At 35.9% G+C, this 14,296-nt stretch overlaps 1 protein-coding gene across 1 annotated transcript in view; it reads right to left on the bottom strand.

Moving 5' to 3' along the window:
• Positions 1 to 14,296, bottom strand: part of KIAA1217 (KIAA1217 ortholog) — a 221,946-nt gene that overhangs the window by 8,398 nt on the left and 199,252 nt on the right. The window contains 7 exon segments of the mRNA XM_026706260.2: positions 937 to 1,056; positions 2,951 to 3,085; positions 4,417 to 4,568; positions 5,120 to 5,291; positions 6,199 to 6,679; positions 8,914 to 9,061; positions 10,282 to 10,412. Coding sequence (XP_026562045.2) covers positions 937 to 1,056; positions 2,951 to 3,085; positions 4,417 to 4,568; positions 5,120 to 5,291; positions 6,199 to 6,679; positions 8,914 to 9,061; positions 10,282 to 10,412 — 1,339 coding nt within the window.

The raw sequence follows: 14,296 nt of genomic DNA, 5'->3' as shown, positions 1-14,296 counted from the left end.
TAAGAATGTGACTCTATCAATGGGAAAAAGGAATTGAAATTAACTCGAGTTGGATCTTTCACTGGATACGTCTTTTCATTGCTTCAAACTGTCTCACAGTTATTAAGCACCTGTTCTTATAAGATCAATGACTACTCATTCGGTTGAACCTTAAATGATTTCAGTGTCAACTTTAAGACACCTCTATTCAGATTTGTGCATTTTGCCTTCCAGTTTGAGGTGTTAGCTGTTTCATTCTTTTAAATTCTATTCTTTTGAATATGCAACATTTGTAAAGAGTCAATGCAGAATTTTGTTATTGTTGTGAAGTTAAACATTTACTAGTAATGTCTAGTAAATGCTTTTATATTATTCTCTGCCCCACTATTTATGAATATGTGAGCTACAGATTAAAAAAAAAGCAATTATAAAGGGAAGACCTGGAAAAGGATTTAATATTGTGTAATGCATTTAATAAATAAATGTATTAAATTCAAACTGTAGATTTTTTCATTATGAAGAGACAAGGAAACAAAAACATAATTTTTGCTATGCAATTTTATACAGAATTCTTGAGAAATTTTCTCTGTCATAATGAGGCTTGCTACCAGAATTATATACAAATGTTTGTAAATCTGGATTTTTGCTAAAGCATGACATTAAAACAGACAACTTTCATTTAATTTTTTTAAAATTTATGTTCCCCTATTGTAATTCATAATTGATTCTGAAAGAACATTAATGAATCTTGATCCTAATTATCCTTTCCTGTTCTCAAAAAGAGTCCTTTAGACTCTGTTTATTAACAGATGTATTCTGTTTATTAATTCTTTTTGGTCCACATAAATGAAAACAGCCATCAAGACACACAGAGTTAACCTGATATAAGGTTAGTTTGGAAAGATGGGAAGAAGGTAAGGCTAAGAGATTGAAGTAGAGTTCAAATGACCCTGTTACCTTCTTCTCCTTAGGATGCATTAAGGCCACAGACCTCGCATCTTTTTTGTGTGTATCATTTCTGGACTGTTCAGCATGATTGTTTGAGTTTATATCCATGTAAGAACACTTCTGGAAGGCCTAGAGGATTAAAATAGGGCAGGTTATTAATAAACATTTTCCAACCCTAAGCCAAGTCTTCGTTTGTTGGGAAATCATGTATACACTTTCCTGAATCGATTAATAAATTTTGTATGTGAGCCTCAAGAATCAGCCTCATCAATCAGGTCAAGCTAAACAGGTTAATAATCTGTATATGATAAATAAACACTGAAAAATCTTTTCCCTTGTAATATAAGAAAAAGGTGGAATTTAGCTTGCACAGATAGTCCTTGTTTAGTGACAACAATTGGGACTGTCAATTTGCTTATTAACAAAGCAGTAGCAAAGCAAAACTCTGTGCTTACAATTGTATTTCAGCTTTCCTTTGCTGAAAAGATCATAAATACAAGAATTGATTGAAAAATTACTTTTTCATCACCATTTAACTGTGAATGGTTGCTTTATGGGGCACTTTCTAAAGAAGGGCTATTTTTATCTTTGGTCTTTAAAAAGATTCTAAAACTACAGGCATTTTTTCCTCCTTCAAAAGTAGTTTAAGGACTACATGATTAAAAAATAATAATATCCGGGTTAAGAAAAACTCTTTAGACTAAAATTTCCTTAGCTTTGTTAATTTGTTCTATGGTCCAATCCTTTATGTTTCCACTAGTTAGCATCAATGAGGGCAAAATGGCAACAAATGGTTCCATTTTCTAGGCCTCAGCCTTCTGCTTTAATTGATTAGTACTGATAAAAGAACCAAACAAATAATTTCTCTATATCAATGACTTTAACTTTAAGATATGTGATTTCAACTCCCAGAATTCCCCAGATACACTGAAGTCAAGCATCTTAAAGCTGCTAAGGTTGAGAAATATTGCTCTATAACATTCTTCTTCATCTTGAATCCTCTAAATAGATTGGACTGAAAATTCATTTTCCCTTGCAGCCAGTGTGAAACAGTAATGGAAGCTGTAGTTCAGTGAATGCAGAAAACATCAGATAGTGAAAGTCTCCTCTAGAAAAGTTGGACTTCACCTCCTACCTTAACATGAAGTAATACTTACAAGTAACAATAACATTGTCAATGTAGTAGAGCTTTTTTTTAACACAAGGTGATTTTTTTTTGAGGGGGGCGGCAGGATGGGAGTCAGTATAGTGCCTCACAATCACTATAGTGGCATCATATTCCTAAAGACTGCCTGTATGTCCAAACTGATTTAATCTAAACCAGATTCAGTTTTTTAATCTAAAAATTAAAATTGCCCAAGTCTTACCGCACCCCTCTCAAAATTTGGGCAATTGTATGCAAGAACTTTGGTGCTCCTACAAATCTTCGAATTCTTCATGCACCATCTAAGATGATAATAGTATTTGCACATAGGATATTAATGTGAAACTGCTGAAAACGTATGATTTGGGGTAGGATAATCATTGTCCAAGATTGCATAATGGTACCAGAAAATGTTGGCAACTCCTGCCTACAGGCACTACTACATTGGCAACCAAAGCCTTATTGAAGAACTTTGCAATCATCTATTTGTTAAGATGGTTGATGGTACTGAGGTCCAAGATAGAGACTAGTTTAATTATGAGTATTTATCTTCTATTGACTGTAAAAGGAAAACTAACTGTAAAGATTGTCTGGCTTTAAAGTGCAATAAACTAAAAAAAACTACAGTATACAGTTCAGCAAATGTCCATTTCAGCAAAGAATTTATCTTAATCTTATCACTTAGTTTGATGACCAATATTTAAATATGAACCATGGAACTGGGTACATGATTGTCTGGAAGAATTGCTTACATCCTAGCCATAGTTGTTTCAAATTCTTTCTCCTCATTGCAGGGAAACTTCTGCATCCTCTTGCATTGCCTTGTAGGTTCCCTGAGAAAAAGTACATGCTACTTTAGGCAAATTGATAAGCTCATACCTGTAGTTCTGCCATTATTTTATCTCCTTCTTCTTCCTCTTCCTCTTTCATTGGTGTGCTGGCTGATTGAAGAGAGACATTTTTTTCTGGGAAGAGTTTGGATGATGCTGCTTGAACAGAATCTTCACTGCTTTCCTAAATTGCATGATGACAAGAAAGGAGAAAGTTATAATTCATCTGATTTATATACTGCTCCCATAATTATTTCAATGTTTTTATTTGGTGTTCGGGAGAAATCTGGACTTTTCCCCATCCTCCTAAAGGCAGGGCATCCCCTATTATCAAATCTAGAGAGGAGGCACATTGTTGGGCCCTTTCTAAGCCTGCATCCTATTGGATTTCACTCATTTTTGCACCATGGTTGCCTATTTTACATAAGCAAAGCTGTCAATGCATGATGCAGCATAAGTTTGTTTTTTCGCTCAACTTATCCCATAGCCTGATGCTGATATGGAGGCTGAGAAGAAGCAGCTGGCCATAATCATCCAGATGGCTTTCCTGCATAATGAGGACTAGAATCTTAACTACTATGCCATATTGGCCTTTTTGGATTTTACACATATAGTCCTTGATTTATGAGCATAATGTAGCCTGCCTACATAAAGCTGTATCATCATAAAACTGTATCATCACATAATACACGTGATGATTATAAAGCTGTATCATCACATGATTGACCCAATTTTACAATAGTCAATAAGTGAATCCCCATGGTTAAGTGAATCAGCAATCATGAAGCAAATGCTACAATTAAAGGGGATCCATTATATGCCAAAGACTGGAGTTTTTGGCAAAAATGTTGTAAATTGCAATCAGGTGATTGCAGGATGCTACAAATCGGTTACCAAACACCCAAAATGCAATCACATGATTGCAATATATGTGAGACCATCGAAACTTTGGAACTGGGACATAAGTATCTTTCTGCAACATAACTTTGAATCATCACTAAGCAACTAGTTGTAAGTCTGGGACTACTTATATTTGACTGAAATATTCTCAGGTATTTTGATTTTCTTATTTTAGTCTGAAACTAACAGATGGTTAAAGGAGAATATGCTGAAACCATGGAACTGCTCTGATTCATTTTGTCCCTTTGTATAAGATGAGTTTTTCCAAGGTGCAAATAGTTCCTTAAATATACACAGAAATGAGATGGCATGAGTGAGATTGTATATTGGTAAGACAGCAGAAAGACTAAGTCCCACATGCTGGGAATTACCTGCTGGTTATTGATTATAATTATGGTGGGGTTGGCACTTGCCTATACAGTGCTAGCAACCACACCTATTAAATAAAAAAAATTAAATCTAGTTTTAAATCTTATTTTTAAATTTCTTGCCTCTTTAGATCATACCTCCCCTCCTCCCAGTACTTAATTCAAAGTGATGTAAAAATAAGCTAGATACTATCTTGTCCCAAGATGATTCCTGTTTTGGACATCTGAGGTGCCTCCATAATCAAACCTTGGAGATAGTGTTATCTTTTCTGGATGTATAACTGACTTCACTCAGTCTTGTGCTTAATCCAGATCCTAGCACATAGCTTCGCCGTGGAGGTGGAGGAGGTGGAGACTTCACTGCCTTTTCCAGCTCCTGTTCTGTTTTGGGACTATCTTCTGAAAAATCAAAGATTATCTCCAATGAAGTGGTTTCATACAGTCTATTTGCAAGATAGACTCTTGCTTCAAGTTTAGAATTATGTATGCATCTTTTTTTTTCTACATCTGACAGGCAAGATAGAAATCTAAACAAAGGAAATTTGCTAATTGTTTTTGGCAAAATACTAACTGAGACGGAAGAGCAAAAATTTGTATTGTAGCATTTTCATTCTAGTTAATGTGGACAAGATCAACAAACATTTAGCTGAATTAAAGCTGACTGGTATAAGAACTGAACAACATTAAGGATTTATCCATGATACCTGAAGAGTGGCCATACTGATTCATCATGTGTAAAAAACAGGAAGAGTTTTGATTAGATCGTCACTCCCACTATATTAACTTTTAGTGTACCCTTGTCCCTGTGCTTCTTGCTTTCCTGTTCTCTCTCTTCTACTGCATCTAATTCAGACTCTAAAACTGAGGGTGAGAACTCCAACTTTAATTCATTTCCTTCTGATAATGGGTCACAGGTGTTTCCTACAAATGGGGAAATAAACTTTAATTACCAGGTACTTGTGCTGCATCAGCTTTGGGTGAAACAGTTACTTGTGAAGGCATATCAAGGTTTGGGATAGACTTCATAATGTTTGCTTGTGCTTCTTCTAGTAGTTTTTCAAATTCCTGCCCATCATAGTGATCCAGATTCTGCCTTTTCTCTTCCCATTTTTTCTCTGCTTTCTATAAAGAAAGACAGTAAATCCCAGTCATATTTTGAATTCTGCATTGCATGAAGCAAATAGGGAGGGTGCTCTGATTACTCCTGTTATCTCTGCATATGCTGACCATGGGGTAAAATGCTCTGCATCTGTCAGTAGATATTCTTCAAAAAGATGGTTCAATCAGACCCCTTTAATGTTGCATCAGAGAGATCTGTATGTCAGCTTCCCAAGAAAGGCAAGTCACCTTTGTGAAGTATGACTCTGGTATAGGTTGCTGATAACCAATGGTTAATGGGTGAAATCATCATTAGTGTTTGAATCACAGAGAACAAATTCAGGCAGAGTTGTATGTCATTTCCCTATAAAGACTTTGCCACATGTTCAAAATTGATTAATATCCATTGCTCTTGGCTTATATATTTTGCACAAAACATCATATACTAGGAAAAGGTACATGCATACAAGCTCAAGCATTGTGACATATATGGGAAAGAAGGACATAAAATATATATGGAAAATTGTTCGTATAGAAATGGACTAAAAAGATGAAATCTCTTTACAGTTGATCTTAACTCTTGGTGGCTTCATGGACGTTCATATAATATATATATATTCCATTATGAAAACAATGCATAACTGTTTTTACTATAGCAAGTTATATTTAAAAACATGCAAAATGCATAGACCTAAGAAAGCTGCACACCAAAACAAACCACTTACTGCAATTTTTTAAACCTTGCAGAAAAGTTGAAACAAAAATGAATAAATATCATATGGATACTGTATATTCTAGCAGAGAGATTCCAAATGTTGAGTGTGTCAGGTTTGAAATAATTTATAATTATCATAATTATTTGGTCCCTTAAGATCAAACCCAGAATTACGTAAATACACTTCAGCTCTCTGCTTTGGAATGCACAAAATACCTCAATCGAGAGAGCTCTGTTCCTTGTACTGGCATTGTGAAGTTCTTCAATAAAAAGACTTTGCATGTTGTTGTTCACAGGAACAGGGGGTGAATGAGGCACCTGTATTTGCTGGGTATTGATGGTGGTCATTGTTGTTGATTCCATGTAGGTTGGAGAACTTGATGTAGCTATAGCTGGCCCTGGGCTATTGGTCAGAGGAGAATTTGGGACTTGACTGACCAATGTGAATGAATGTTGTGACTGATGGGTAACCACTGGAGAACTTTGTGCATGATGCACTGTCACAGTGGAGATGGGAACCATTTCAGATTTAACAGACACTTCCGCTGGGGATTCAGCAACATTCTGCTGTGAATGTTGGCTGTTGGTGGTTTCTTCTTGATTTTTCAGAACTTCTGCTGCAGTGGCCTTCTCCATTGCATTATATTGGGCAGCTTGTGATGGATCCACACCTTTGAGCAAACTATCTGTAACATGCCTGAAAAAAGAGATTGACAACCTGTGAAGTATAGCTAGCAGTCTCTCAATGTTCTTTCAAGAAAAGGCTCCCTCTGATTATGTCTGTCTGTCTAGCTATCTATCATCCAGGTATCATCGAACTAGCTACCTTATGTAAAGCCATTTAATTCCCTTCCCCTCCCCACCAAACATTAACCATGTGGACTATAAAAATTCAATTATTCCCCCCCACCCCTCCCCAATTAGTGCCTTCCAGGTATGTTGGATTGCTGCTTCCCTAAATCATGGCTTTTATGGCACTTGGCTACAGCAAGGATGGAAAAATTTTCTGGAGTCTAAAGCTGCATTATTATAAAAAAAAAAAAATTGAGGACTGTGGTTATCATGGCCATAAAAGAAAGTGTTGGATCAACATCTTCTATCTCTTTCACAAACTAGATGTGGTATTGATATGTTTCAGAAAGCCCAGTGAACAATTGATGCATCTATTTTCTTTTTTTATTATGGGAGAATCAAAACCACAAAAACAAGCCTGAATGTAATCTTCAAGTTGTCTAATCCTCAGCTCTGTTGCTAGATATTTTCAACAAACTGATTTTGTTTGTTACAACAAATGTCTTTTTTTAGTGGCAAAATATATCCAAATTATCTCACAAGCTGATCCCTTTGTTAAAGGTCCTGAAGAGAGAGAGAAAAAATCTTTTATTTTGAAATAAATATTTCACCATTTTTTTAAAAATAAAAACAATGGCCTTACTTAATGAAGGCTTATTCTGAAAGGTGAGTTCAAATGTGAAGATTAGCTCAGAGTTGCAGGCTGAACCCTCAATATCTTTTTTAAAAGAAACTAGCTTTTGCTTAGCCAGCACCACCAACGCCGCCCTTCAAGGTTGAAAATTGGGAGGATAGTATTTAAAGGAAGGAAAAAATGCAAGGAGAACCTGCTCATCAGTATCTTTAACCTGTTCATCAACTTGGGATCCAAATTATCTTTCTAAAATTGAACTGCAATGAACTCTGACCATGTTCTGAAAACCAGATCTTATTCAAGTAGGTTGAAAAGAGAAGCCGGGGCTAGGTAGAAAAACAAAGTTTCATAATTGGAATGCAGAGTTGCATTAGCAACATTGTTTAGTTTCATGGTCATCATACAATTGGTTAGATTTTTATTTCTGGGCTTTGGATAGGCTGATCTGAAAGGATGACACCCTTAATGGAAGAGTTAAGGATCTACCTAGATGAGGATGGTGTAATGATCTTTTACTGGGATGTCAGTGAGGTTTTAAATGGGTCCTTAACTGTTATGCCTTTTATTTTTTTCTAATTCCCCACCTGAGGCACCATTAACGACAACAAAATGTAACAGAGGGCAGTATGAATTTACATTATGGCTGCCATATTCTGAATTGAAGTATCCAGATCGGGGTGGGATTCAACTGGTGTTACTACCAGTTCAGTGACTAAGTTTGTGTGTGAATGCGTGCTTTGCATACATGGGCATGTGTAAAAAAACTTAAGCTGTGCTGCCCGGACAGCTGAAAAGCAAGTGCGCAGTATTTGAAAAGTTGTTTTTTTCCTGCTTTTTCAACCTTCGCCATCCCGTGCAAAGCAGCTGAGGTTGAAAAAGCAGGAAATAAAGGACAGGTAGGAGCTCGGGCAGGCGGGTGGGCCAAACAGCAGCAAACACAGAACCAGTTCAGTGTCTGCTGCTGTTCAGAGCTACTGGTTCTATAGAAACAATGGCCTTACTTAATGAGCCAGGCAGAACCAATAGCATCCCACCCCTGATCCACATCCCCAGAAGATGGGATCAAAGAGGAATTTCTACATGATTTGGTTGCAATCTAGTGAGCAGAGTTCTGCACCCTAGATAAAGTAGCCTTATATTAAGCCTTTCTGCTGGGTTAATTAATCCCTTAAGAGCAATAAAAATAGTTAAGAACTGGATAACATCAATTGGGCTGATCCTAACCAATTAGATTCATGATAAGGAAGCAATTCAGCTTCCTTAAATAAAAATGATTTTACCTTTCTAAATCACACTAACACTAAATATTTGTAAAAAGGATTTTGCTTCGAGATTGGCTATATGATTATACAAATTTATTATTTTCCTAGATTTTTAATTTTTGCATGCAAAGGAAAACTGTAATAGGACAGATTGTGAAAATATCCACTGTCTTTCTGGAATATAAGCGATGAATGGATGTATGAATGGCATGAATTTCAACAGGTTGGAATAACAAGTATCACCTCCGGAGTGTGGTCAGGATTTCTGTCATGCTCCGAACTCTCTTCAGTAAAAGATCTAGTTTATGAGGTTCTTCTTTTAAAAATCTCACAGCCTCCACTTCGATACGGAGAATAGCTCTCATTTTATTCTGCAGTGTTGGAAATTCACCTGTGGAAACAAGAGCCCGTGAACCACTTCTGAAATGCAAGATGGCCTAAGTTCCCATTTCATACTGAAGTTGCCATTTTGTCAAACTTGTTTGTGGAATAAACTAATTGGATTCAGTCATCAAGTACAGATAGTGAATCATATTATTTTAGTTTAGTATATGTTCAGACTGCTATGTCTGATGGTTAGCATACTGGACTGGGATCAGAAGTAGCCAAGTTCAAGCCCATTCAACATGACACTCACTGGATCATTTTAGTTCACTTATTCTTTTTCAGACTTAAGGCTTTCAAAAGAATCTGGCAAGGATTAAAATGAGAGGTGACCTCACGTTATTTCTTTGACTTATTTAGAGGCAAGGCAGCATATTTAGATATAAAAGCAATGAAACAAATTACAGTGTTGGTAGTTTGGCTTACTATCATGTGTTGATCCAGCCAGTGTTAGAGACATGGGGTTATTACTCAAATACTAAATGAAAAGGGTAGGAGAGGGAGAATCCAGCTTTTGAATCTGCATCTTCATGTGCAAGTACTAGATGGAAGAAAATCGGTTTTGGGTGAGGAGACTGAACAGACTACTATTCAGATGTCTGATAAATTCAATGTTACTTTATCTTACAAATTACCTAGCAAACATTTCTTGATTTTCACTCTTGGAGAGTATATAAAGAGTTTTTCTTTTTATTCTTGAAATAGAATACTGTGAAAGGGGTAAAGAGGGAAGTGATAAAAATAGCATTACTTCAGTTTAAAACATATCTGAATCCAAGAGAGAGCGATTCACATGTATACATACAGTAGATACTCATGCATGCATTGAGGCTTTTCTAGCTGGTAAATGGTATCAACCTGGAGCAGGTAGGACTAGTAGGATGACCTATTTCTTAACCTTGCTGGGGAATTCTGGGAGTTGAAGTCCACACGTCTTAAAGTTGCCAAGGTTAGGAGAAACAGGTTGCCAACTCCAGTTCATCATCCTATCTTCAATTTCCCTAGTACAGAAATAGGTCTTGAGCTTTCCTCACCTTAATCCACCCTCAAAATTATCTCAGTTCTAAGATCCATGGCCCAGGCCTAGGCACATAGACTTTGGACCTAAGTCCCACTGACCTCACTAAAACTTACTTCCAATGCACTTGGGTGAAAAATGGGGCATAAGAAGAACCTAGGCAATGTTAGTTAGATACTTAAACCAAAGGGGAAAAAACCTAAAGGCACCTTTGAGGGTGGCAACTGCCTCTCCAACTTGCCGCAAGAGGAAAGCTCCATCTTCAACATCTTTCAGTGTTACTGTTCTGTTAGATGTCAAAGATTCCTTCTTCAGATCTTCAACAAATCTTTCTAGCTCACTGGAAAAGTAGAAGAATTGAATTGGATGTGAGGACATCTTAACAGACTGATAAAAGAGCCATTCTCAGAAATTGGAATGTTTCTAGTTTCCATTCTTAAGTTAGAAATTCTTGTTTCTATGTCAGAATATTGCATTAAAATGTTTTGTACCCTCCCTATTTTTCATATGCTTTGAATTTTTTCTTCTATACTTCTGAGGCAGCATTGTCAAAGATGGAGAACTACAGGAGTTGAAATCCAATATTCTGGACAATATCAGATTGGAGTATACTGATATAAAAAAAGCTAGAGAAAGACATAATTAATATTTTAATGTCATATACTGTAAATTTACTCTATTATCATGTACCCCCAACTTCACTAGGAATCAAGTTCAGCTCAGCTCCTTACCTTTAAGCTCTGCTATTGTTCTGCTACAACTGATTACCACTTAGGCATTTAATATACAAACACCTAAACTTATGAATCACTGATAAACTTTTTCATCAAAGATACTGCACTGATCAAGAAAAAAATGTGTATTTTAAACTAGATCATGACTTGGATGACAACAACAAAAAGGAATCTGGGGAAAACCACTGATTTGAGAGAGTTATACATAATTCTGTAAGTGTCAGAATAATTGAACAATTATTGTTCAAAAGAAAACTTTTAATGGAAACAACCGTAAAGCAAAGTTGTAGTCTAAACAACAACCGCTAGATGGCAGCAAGTGACCAACACTTTTTCATCTTCCCAGGATAAGACAGATGCCATCATTAAACATTGCAACTGGTGTTTACATAAATGGATCACAAAGAGTGGGTCGGTAATGGTGCTAAAGGTAAAGCCCAAATGAAAACTAACCTAGTTTCACTTGTGTGCAAAAGTAGATACAAGATTCTTTAACTCATCGAGTTAAACATATTGTGTAAATACAGCCAATCTGTTCAAGCATCCATGAAACATTCCTCATCATTTAGCTCAGGAATTCAGCCTTTCAAAATCTATGGATACTGTCCTACAGCATTCGCATTTGTGTCCTTTGCTGGTAGAAAGGGAAATTCTACTTTGAATTATGTTTGATTCCTGATGACTCCTTAGATGATTCCATATAGTTTCTGGGCAACTGTGATGTCAGGGTTGTCTTGTTTTACAACTTCCCAGATCTCATCTGCAGGTCTGGAGTTTCCTGGTCTTCGCTTACCAATGCTAATTAAATTTGATTCCACCTAGATTTTTGATGTAGTCAACATGAGGGTTAGACTAAACCAAACAAAATGTTTACTTAATTTAATTAAAATGTATTTAATTAAAGAGCTATGATTATTCTCTTTGGGTTTAATAATTTCTTCCTCTGTCCTATTAAAAATTGCATTATGGTAGTTATTTGGAAGGGGCTTTGGGAAATGCATTCAAAGCTCTAAGACAGAATTTGTCAATGTGTGTGTGGACTTCATCTCCCAGAATTCCCCGGCCAGCGTTAATCCAGTGTTGAAGTCCACACATCTTAAAGTTGCCAAGATTGAGAAAAACTTCTTTAAGTGGTGGCCTGCAACTCTGGGATGATAAAACTATAGAATTTTCTTGCTTTTAAAGAGAAATTCAATATTAACTAGTTGTTGAGGTGCACTGGGATGGGTAGGGAGGAAAAACTGTGGCATTATCTCTGAAATTTAAGCAGTCCATTTTTTGCTGCACTTATGGCATTGGAATCTCTTTTTGAGATTGACTTGGAGAGGAACAATCATGTTGCTTTCAAGAACTTAAACAAAACCTAGTGAGTGAACTTCATTGCTCAAGTCATGGGCTTTTATGGGCAGCTTAAGTTGAATTAATCCATCTGAAATTTAAGAGGATTTAAACCTCTTAAATGCACATTCCAGTATACATATATGCACATTCCAGTATACATATATTTATTTGTTCTAGGGAGCTTGTTAAGGTGTAAACTGGATTCATGAAAAATTAATTTTACTTTCTTTCAAAGGAAATGATATGAAACGTGTGAACTCCAAGATAGTTAAACAGTAGCGTATCAAACTTTCACAAATCTGAACAGAAAAAACTGGTTGGTTAATAACTATCACTCTTGGTTAGTTTATCAGAATCATTTACTCTTTGAGTTCAAGTTCAGTCATAATATTGTGCTAGTTCCATGATTAGTATTACTTAATTGGTGCATTGAGGGACAATAATGTTCCAATATTATTATTTTTAATGCAGATGTTCCCACAACACAAAACAAAAGCAGAAGAGAAAGTGACGAAAGAAGAGGAAAAAAGAGAGAAAGATTAGTTGACATGAAAAGCCAACCAACTAAAACTCTCTTTTAAAAAAAAAAGAGATTTCACATAGAATTTAAATTTTTTCAAGTTGTTTTTTTTTTTTTTTTGGAAAGAGCAGGTACAACTCATTTTCTTTCTTTTTGGCAGTCAAAGCGGGCAAAACAATGCTGGGATTAAATCATTGAAATGATAGCTGGGATTTCCAAGATTCCAGAAATTCTTTTTCTCTATACTTCCCTTTTTTTGAAAAAGAAAAAAAAAGAACCAAAATATTGTCTTTCAGAGATTTGTAGCCAAATTCCTGAAGTTTTTTGATGACTCAAAAAGATTTAGGGAACTAACCTTTATAGATTTTGGATTACTCTCCAAAGCTTTACAAATATCTTTCTGACTTAGATATATATCCAATTCACTTATCTGTAAAATTAATTGCAAGAACTTTCTTTAACTTGAGGTACCCCCAACAATTCCTATAATCCCCTCTCTGACACTGGAATCTTGTGAGGAGTATGGAGAATATAGTCAAACAGACTTTGTAGCTGTTGTCACGGGTTCAGAAAGGGCCCAGATTCTAGAACACAGAACTAATACAAACCAAGATTGAGAAGTTCTGTGTCTCCTGGCTAAAGTTAGGCTAACGTTTTAGAAGAGATGTCATGATTCTCAATTATGGTTATATATGTAGATTTAAATAGTTGGCAGCTTAACTCTAAATTTATTTCATTATGATTTTTCCAAACTGCTATTTTAGTCAATTGATCTCAATATATGGGCTTTCATTCTTGAAAGCTCTAGAGCATGGGTGTCAAACCCGATTGCATTGCAGGCCTTAGTGTGACATATCAGGATTATTATTTTTTTTTGCCCTTGTGCGGCTGGGGTGGATGTGGCCTACACGGGGCATTTGTTTGACATGCCTGCTCTAGAGTACATTTATGTCTACATCAACCATTTCCAGCTTCTCTAGATTAATTTTACAGAATTAATTAATGGTTACAATGCTGAATCTAGACCAGCAAAACCCTGGTTCCTATACACTCATGGGATTCAAAACATTACTCTAGGCTAAATATTTTACTCAAACCAATTAATTACACAGGGTATGGGAAAACTCATAATCCATCTTGAATTCACAAAAACAAGGGAATCAGTGATTAACTGACATATCCCAACTAGTATATTTAGAGGGTAGCTGGGTTAATAAATACAATGGTTAGATCATTTTGCAGCATATTGAAGTGATAATTTCCCTTAGAATCTGTTTTGTATAATGTATTTACAATTATTCCAAGCCTATTTGTAGGCACTATGGTAAGAATGGCAGCAACAGGCATGCCTTAAAATAATTTTGGAATTAAGGAAACTGTTTGACACACAGAACTACCTGTAAACCTGGAAGCAATTACTTAACTAACAAAACATACAGACAGAAAAATATTTCCTGGGAAAAAGTATAGATTTCAATGCAGTTTAATCAGTAAAGGTGATGATCTTGTCTGAAAAGTTATTATTTCAAGCTCTTGAACCAACCAATACCGAGAGATCAATAGAATATATTAAGAAACCTCACCGGAAAGACTTGAGCTGCTGCCAATGGCTGTTACTTAGAAAGTTTG

The sequence above is a fragment of the Pseudonaja textilis genome, chromosome Z (assembly GCF_049901715.1).
Source record: "Pseudonaja textilis isolate UNSWEBS1 chromosome Z, rPseTex1.2, whole genome shotgun sequence".
Classification (NCBI taxonomy): Eukaryota; Metazoa; Chordata; class Lepidosauria; order Squamata; family Elapidae; genus Pseudonaja; species Pseudonaja textilis.
This window is presented reverse-complemented; position numbering and strand designations above follow the sequence as displayed.